Source organism: Nannospalax galili, unplaced genomic scaffold (assembly GCF_000622305.1).
Source record: "Nannospalax galili isolate Female #2095 unplaced genomic scaffold, S.galili_v1.0 scaffold351, whole genome shotgun sequence".
Taxonomy (NCBI): domain Eukaryota; kingdom Metazoa; phylum Chordata; class Mammalia; order Rodentia; family Spalacidae; genus Nannospalax; species Nannospalax galili.
Genome location: NW_008330327.1, coordinates 3,115,277 through 3,123,265, shown reverse-complemented (window position 1 = coordinate 3,123,265; position 7,989 = coordinate 3,115,277). Strand labels below are relative to the sequence as shown.

At 41.1% G+C, this 7,989-nt stretch overlaps 1 protein-coding gene across 1 annotated transcript; it reads right to left on the bottom strand.

The window, feature by feature from the left end:
- Positions 1–2,689: 2,689 nt before the first annotated feature.
- Positions 2,690–7,002, bottom strand: LOC103743658 (glutamate-rich protein 6-like). The gene is made up of 3 exons (XM_008845050.1): positions 6,980–7,002; positions 5,660–5,888; positions 2,690–2,953 (listed from the first exon to the last, which is right to left on the bottom strand). Exons 1-3 carry the CDS (start codon positions 7,000–7,002, stop codon positions 2,690–2,692), a joined length of 516 nt encoding a protein of 171 aa, XP_008843272.1.
- Between the last annotated feature and the right edge of the window lie 987 nt (positions 7,003–7,989).

Sequence of the window (7,989 nt, the reverse complement as noted above, 5' to 3'; positions counted from 1 at the left end):
GAAGAGGTTTTATTCAAAACTGATATTACCTAAGACAAACATACAGAAAAAAATATAAGCAGATACTGGTCTATAAAATTTAAGGCCTATTTAATCACTTTTGGTAAATACCTCAAATAAGACTTAGCATTTTTATATTTATTTGTTAATTTTTCTGACAGGGTCTCCCTAGTTCCAGGGACTTCCAGGGAAGTCACTATGTAGACCAGGCTGGCCTCTGTCTCATAACGATCCACCTGCCTCTGCCTCCCAAGGGCTAGCATTAGCATATTAATTTTTACTAATTAAGTCTCTTGAGGGGCTAGAAAGATGGCTCAGCAGTTATGAGTACTTACTGCTCTTTCAGAGGACCCAGGTTTGGGTCCCAGCACACACATTAAAGACGATCAACCATCCATAACTCCAGTTCCAGGGGATATGACCCTCTTCTGGCCTCTGAGGGCACTGCATACATGTGGAGCACTTACATGCATGCAGGCAAAACACTCATACATATAAAATAAAAAAGTAATGAAATCACTTGAATAACTGTCTTGAAATGGGATGCCAATAGATGTAGAAAGAGATGCTTCTCAGATCATGATGGGACTGTATCTCTGTAAGTTGAAATATCTTATACCTCTCAAGCCTGGTGGTACACACCACACTTTGGGGGGTTGGGTGAGATAGGAGATTCCTGAGCTCAAGGCCAGCCTGGACTACATAGTAAGACCTCTCAAATAAGAATGAAATACCCTAAATTGAAAATTCTTTGAATATGCCCAACCTATCAAATATCACAGTTCAGCCTAGCTTGTTTTAAGATACTTACATTAGCTTGCGGGGGTGGGGGGGTGGTGGGAAAATAACTTAACATAAAGCCTGTTTTATAATGAACTGTTGAATAGCTTGTGTATCACATGTTGTAGATATGTAAATGCAAAACACAAAACAAAATGTCCAAAATACACTGGCAGCTGTTCACTGTGGAGCACGACTAGCTCATGGCTGTCTAACTGAGAGTTATGGTTTGTTGCTGCTGCCCAGCATTTTGAGAGACTACCACACCACTTATTACTGGCCTAGAAAAGGATTAAAGCTCAAATTTCTAAGTGTGCCTCCTACTGGATGTGTATTGTTTTTGCATTGTCATAAAGGTGAAGGACCACAAGGTGAACCACTGTAAGTTGATGACCATCTGTAGATGTTTTTCATTTAAGAAACATTTTCATTTTTAATAAACTTTTAAAGAATCAACATAATATCCTTTTTTACATGCAAGGATTTATAATTTATTAAAGACATTTCAAAATGTCATTCTGGTCTTCGACATGAAGCAACTTCGCAAAAGATTATGTCTCGTTATTCGGCTAATCATGATCGATCAAATCCTTCTTCACTATCTAACAGTATGGCCTTGACTCTCTAAAGGTAGTTTTCAATGGGTACATACTGGTTCAATTAGCTTGCTATTTCTATTTCAATAGATAGAAACTAAAGTTTCACCCAGTAATGGAAAGAAACTTAAGGCAAAAATGGAGACATTAGCATTAAGATGCAAGACTTGGCATTGTTTTTTTTTTTTTTTTTTTTTTTTTTTTACAAGGACAGCAGTAAGGATTAGCAAGACTGGAAATGGGGAAAAAAGGAACAAAACACTCCTCAGTACTAGGAAGTTTCTAGAAAGCAAGCCCATTATAGGCATTTGCGGCTGGAGAGGGTGGTTAATGAATTAATAGCAAGAACCAGGCCTGACTCTCCCAGCAGCTCAGTCAGTCTACACGACTTCTATGTTAGTTAACATTTACTTCATATGCAGCTTCAGGGAGGAGGGATTGAGTCTGGCTCACAGTCTGAGAAGACACAGTCTATCATGGTGGAGCAGGTAAGGCAGAGTTTATGCAGTGGCAGCTTGTAGCTAGGGCTCATTACCTGGCACCAACCAGGAGGCAGAGAGCTAGGGGAAAAGGGCAGTAGCCCGTAAGTTCCACCGCTACAGCCCTGCCAGTTAAGTCCCATGTTCAAAAGATTCCACAGTATTCCAGAACTATACCACCAGCTGGGGTCTACCTGTTCAAACACATGAACCTGTGGGGGACAGCTCACATTCGAACCATAACACTTTTACTTAGTTCTGTTAGAAAAACAATCTGATTCAGTCCTGGCAGGAGTGATGGTAGACTTAACTACCTTCTTGTTATGTAGTGCCAAATCTGGTATTTAGGAATGTCCCCTGAAATTGCATCTCTATGCCTTGTTTGTTTCCTGGTGTTGGGGAATTAAGTCAATGTTCCAACCAAGAATGTAAACCAGTAATGACTCATAGTGTGCTCTAAATAAAGTATTTGTTTAAAATAAAGTATTTCTTGAGGCTGGAAATATAGCTCAGTGAGTGGTTACAAGCACTGACTGCTCTTGCAGAGGACCTGGGTTCAGTTCCCAGCATCCACATGACGATTAACAACCATCTGTAACTCCAGTTCCAGGGGATCCAATGCCTCTTTCTGACCTTGGGCACTGCATGACATGGGCATACTTACATACATGCAGGCAATACACTCATACACATAAAATAATAAATAAAATATTTAAAAAACAGAATAAAATAAAGAACTTCTTGATGTTTTCTAATGATTTGGTTCACTGTTTTTGGAACTTCCCATGGCTCCCAAAAGACTAACAAGACAAACAAAAGCACTATGACGTTCCTTTAAATTTTTTCATTTATTAGATTTGTGATTGTTACCATTGTATCTTGCTTTATGCCAGAATTGTGACAGAGGGAAAGTAGTTTTAGAGAAAGTGAAGAAAGGTAGGAAGGTTGCTTTAATTTTTTCCAAACCTGGCTGGAGGGGAAATTCATACATCCTTCCAGCTTGTGGAACAGCCGCCGGATCTTTATGAAACTGGCCAGCAGCAGCAGGTCATCCTCGGTCAGGTACCGCAGGGCTGGGAGCTCCTCAGGGTTGGGGAGCTTGTCATCAAAGAGAAAGAGAAGGGAAGCTCAGAGGCCAGGCATGGAAACCAGGTTGTGGAAGTGAGCAGTGGAGGATGAAAGGCTGGGCACTAATTATCTGGGGAAGGGGCAGTGGAATCATTTTAATCTCATGAGAAAAGAGATACAATGTGGTGGAGACCTGAGACAGAAAATGGAATTCAGATACTTTCAAACAATTTATTCAGGAAATTTAACCAGCTTCTATTGAAGGGAGCAAAAAATTGCCTCCTCTTTCCTGGCAAGTGGGGAGGGATGCAATGAGTGCTGGTCTGGAGGCTGAGTGCAAAGTGGGAAGGTGCTGAGGGGGCATCTTCCTAGAGAGGGCCCTTCAGAGTGGCTGACACTACCTTGATTCTCCCTAACTAGCTCTACCTCCAGGAGGCCATTCCCATCACCTCTCTGTTTGACCTCTTTGCCCTCCATTCTCTCTACTTCCTTACAGTCTGATGATCAAGACTGATGTCTCCTTGCAGCTGCAGAAAGGATCTGTCCTGACAGTCTGCAGCCTCAGGGCAGCCTAGAAGGGCATTTAGCCTTGGTGGTGCAGGCTAAAGGCCAGAAAGCTCTACCTTCTGCAAGCAGATGGATCCCTTACCTGCAAAAGATGCAGGAACACAAAACACACAGTATCTTTCTGTGTTTCTACTCTCCCTCCAAAGGGTGATTGGGGGAAAATGGGAAAAGTAAAAATCTTTAACATCATATTCTTCCTTTTGCATCAAAATATTTTTTCCATATGGAAATTCATTTCTAACAGAGGAGGAGAGGGACAATGCGGGAGAGAGTGTGAGTGAGAGAGTGCCGAAGAGAACATTTCTATGTGTTAGGTAAGAATGTACTTGCATGAAGTAATATACCAAAAGGAGGCTACTCATTATTGCATGCATTGTAATTTATTGGATGCATTGTGCATTTTCAACTGAGAAAGAAGCTTTGTCTAGAGCTGATCCTAGACAGCAATGGCCAGACTCACTAAAAGTGGCTAGAATCATGCTGAACATACTACAGGCCCACACTTGTGTTAGTTGAGTCTGAGGTCTCCCTTTTGTTTGATGGTCAAAGATACTCTGCCTATTGGGACTGGATATATGGCTCAGTAGTTAAGAGTACTGACTGTTCTTCTACCCTATGTTCTGTTAACAAGTCCAATAAACTAGTTAAAAAGAAAAAGAAAGAACAGATCTACTGGAAACCTTCATTACTCCACCAAGGCTGACTCCATGTTGGCAAATCCTTTGGTCTTTGATTGCTTATTCTTACTTTTCCCCCCTTAAACTTCATTGTATATATATTTTTATGTAACCTGCTTCAAGTTATTTCTGTTAAAAATTGCCTTTCTGTGGAATAATAAAAATATTCTGAAATTTAAAAAAAAATGGAGCTGGGTGTGGTGGCACATGTCTTTAATCCCAGCACTTGGGAGGCAGAGGCAGGCAGATCTCTGTGAGTTTGAGGCCAGCCTGGTCTCCATAGTGAATCCAGGACAGCTGGGGCTACAGGGAGACCCTGTCTCAAAAAGACCAAAAAAAAAAAAAAAAAAAAACCTACTGCTCTTACAGAAGACCCAGGTTCAATTCCCAGCACCCACATGGAGGCTAACAACCATCAGTAACTCCAGTTCTAGGGATTTGGTCTGATGTCCTCTTCTGGACTCTGTGTACATTGCAAGCACTTACATACATGCAGGCAAAACAGTCATATACATCATAAATGAATAAAGAGATAAATAAATGATATTCTGCCTGTGCTGAATATTGAGATATTTCCATATAAATTACATCATGTTTTAGAAGTGGAAGACACTTTGAAAATTTGCAACAACCTCTTCCTTTATAAATAGATTGAATGAAGGTTCTCAGAACTTAAGAGACTTGTTCAAAGTCACACTGCATGTCATTTTGCATATAGACACATCAACCACTATGAATATCTACTATCTGTATGGAAACACCATACATTCAATGTCAGGTACCATTCTTAGTATTTTACATTTCCACTGACTCCTCACATCATATGTGAGGCAGGAATCATCACCCTCTTTTTATGGATGAGAAACAAGCTTGAACTTACTTACATAATCAAGTGGCAGAGCTGAGGTTTGAAACCTTAGACTGTAACTTGAAATTCATATTCTTAACCATCACATTATGACTATCATTGAAAGTATGTTTTGACTGAGCCAGGGAAAGACACTAGGATAAAGGAAACTGGGGTAGGTGCCATCCTTCAGGAGTTCCTTGTCAGTGGGAAAAGAAGCCTGGCTCAGCCAGTGCAGGACAGGGACAAGTCTGTGGGAAACTCAGAACATAGACAATGACTGGGTGAAGGTCTAGAAGGTCTAGGAAGTGTCTCTAAGGAGCCAGGGCTTATATTTGTTCTTAACACGATTAGAATCCTTGTCTCCTGGCCCAGCCTGAGGCTTTCTGCCATAGCAGGAAGGAAATAGAAACCCCACAAAACAAATCTTAAAACAAAACCTTCAAGCAGCTTGATTCAGTCATGTAGAGAACCCTCGGTAAGTGCTGCTTGGATTTACAAGTCTGAACTGTAAGGAATTTGGCTTTTCGTGGAATTCCAGACAGTCTTAGTGAACAGATTATATACAAATATATCAGTAATAACTAACAAAATTATTTTATTTTTATTATCTAAATGCTCCAAACTATCTTTTAATGTACTTACCATTACTTTGGTTCCAATGCTGATTCTTGCCTGTTGGCCCATTGCTAGAAAAGTAATGGAAACATTGTCTTGTTCTAAGATGCGAATTCCAATGTAACGGTTCAAAGCCAGAAATACAGGTTTGAATGAAACAAAGGGTGAGGAGGGCATGGAACTAGACCAATTCCAAGCTCTTATTCTATTGCCAGCTTGATCTGAATATTGGCCTCCCAAAATATTGATGTATACCCTGGAAGGAAATGAAAAATTATTAGTAGTACAGCTGGGTATGGTGGCTCACATCTGAATTCTAGCATTCAGGAAGCTGAGGCAGGAGGATTGCCAGAGCGAGAACTTGTCTAACAAAACAAAAATAAAACCTACCAACAGTAACACTGTAACTCAAAGCTGTAATTAGCCCTGTCACTTGTTAACCAAGGCAGATGACTGGTGGAAACCCTCAGGTAATCTTAGAAGTAATAATATTTACTTTCTTTTTTTTTTGCTTTCTTTTCTTTTTTTCTTTCTTTCTTTTTTTTTTTTCGTCTTTTTGAGACAGCATCTCCCTGTAGCCCCAGCTGGCCTGGAACTCACTGTGCAGACCAGGCTGGCCTTGAACTCACAGAGATCTACCTGCCTCTACCTCCCGAGTGCTGGGAGCAAAGACGTGCTACCGTGCCCAGCTATATTTACTAACTTTTACACTGTTCAAAGTACCAAGTTCAAGTTCAGACACTCTGATAAAACAAAGTGGATCTGAAAATGATAGGAAGGGTGAAGAGGAAGGTAAAGAGGTTTCATCTGGGAAACGGGGATACAGGAGGGGAGGCTGTTCCTGACAGAGGGGAGACGAACCGTTAGATGTTCACCAGGCCAAAGACACAGACCAGTGGGTATAAATATTGGGGCTACTCAGACTGGACCCTGTTTAAGAGCACTGTCTTCTAATATTGCTGAACTAAGAGTCAAATGGCCTTTTATTTTCTCTTTTCTTTCTCTCTCTTTCTTTTTTGGTGCTGGTGATTGAACACGCTAAACGTGTGCTCTGCTATCGAGGGGCACCACCAGCCATCTAGAACAAATATTTTGGGCTGGGTTTGGAGGAGCGGGTATATCTCTGAGGTCACTGCAGTGGAGAAGTGGGACCTGGACCAACTACGTCTCTTCAGTCACTTGGCCCTCGAATGCTTACAATATTACAAGCAGATTTATCTGTCTCTCCAATCACTTGGCTTTGCCAGAATGTTTACAGTATTACAAACAGATTTATCTGTGCTCAGCTCTCGAGGCCTTAATCACCATCCCATTCTACTGGGTGATCTCTTTCTCTTACTTCCTTACCTTATTCCAGCGGAGATAACCATCCCTGTCTTGAGGAGAGTTCTGGGTGCTTAGAAAGTTGGCTTACTTTGATGGCGAATTTCTTTTTTAACGGTAAGAATTGCCTATGAGGGCCCCCACGAGTAGGATGTTAACATTTCATTTCTCCAGTACTGATTACTGATAGTAATTTAATAGCAAAATCACAATTAAAAAACCAAGGGAATTATCTTCCTGGATCTGGAAAGAGGGTGATTTTGTTTTGTTTTGAAATGCAAGTAAAACTACTATTTGGCTAAAATTATCTGACTCAGTCCTTTCCTAAATACTCCTGGAGTCTATCTTACAGATACACTGTTGTAGAAGGGTAAAGGTTCAGGATGAGCCTTCAGGCAACTTTAGTCTACAGGGAAAATGGACCTTGTTGCACAAAGGCAGACAGAAGGGGCTACGGAAGTGGCAGGGCCCAATCAGAGTGCCCAGAGTTCAGCTCATGGGACTGGGGCTCAATAAAATCAACTGGTCTCTAGAGCCAGTTGAATTAATATGGGTGACAATGATAGACCTCCACCAAATGTAACATAGAATTCCTACTGACTGATGAAGGATTAGTAGAAACTTCCATTACACATGGTGGTAATGTATTGACTGCATCTTTGGACTAAAATGCAAAAAAGTTCACTGTGCCCCAATTTTCTCAGTATTGGCAGTGTCCAAATTTTCCAGTCATTGGTAGGATTTCCCAAATGAGATCATACCTATAAATAATTTAAGAGCCAATCATGGTGACTTGCACCTGGAATCCAGCAGAGGCAGAAGAATCACCACAAGTTTTAAGCTTGCCTGGCCTATACAAGGAGTTCCAGTCCAGCCAGGGCTACAGAGTGAGGGTTGCCTTTTAAAAAATAGAATATTGAATATTGCTGGATGTGGTGGCACACACCTTTAATCCAAGCACTTGGGAGGCAGAGGCAGGAGGATCTGACCTCTGTGTGTGTGAGTGAGGCCAGCCTGATAGACACAGTAAATTC

Excerpts from the sequence above, each read along its gene's own strand:
- LOC103743658 (XM_008845050.1), bottom strand. The coding sequence starts at position 7,002 with ATGGTTATCTCCGCTGGAATAAG. Across the intron at positions 5,889-6,979 it reads GTTATCTCCGCTGGAATAAG|GGTATACATCAATATTTTGG; the intron begins GTAAGGAAGTAA and ends ATTTCCTTCCAG. Across the intron at positions 2,954-5,659 it reads GCATTGGAACCAAAGTAATG|CTCCCCAACCCTGAGGAGCT; the intron begins GTAAGTACATTA and ends TTTGATGACAAG.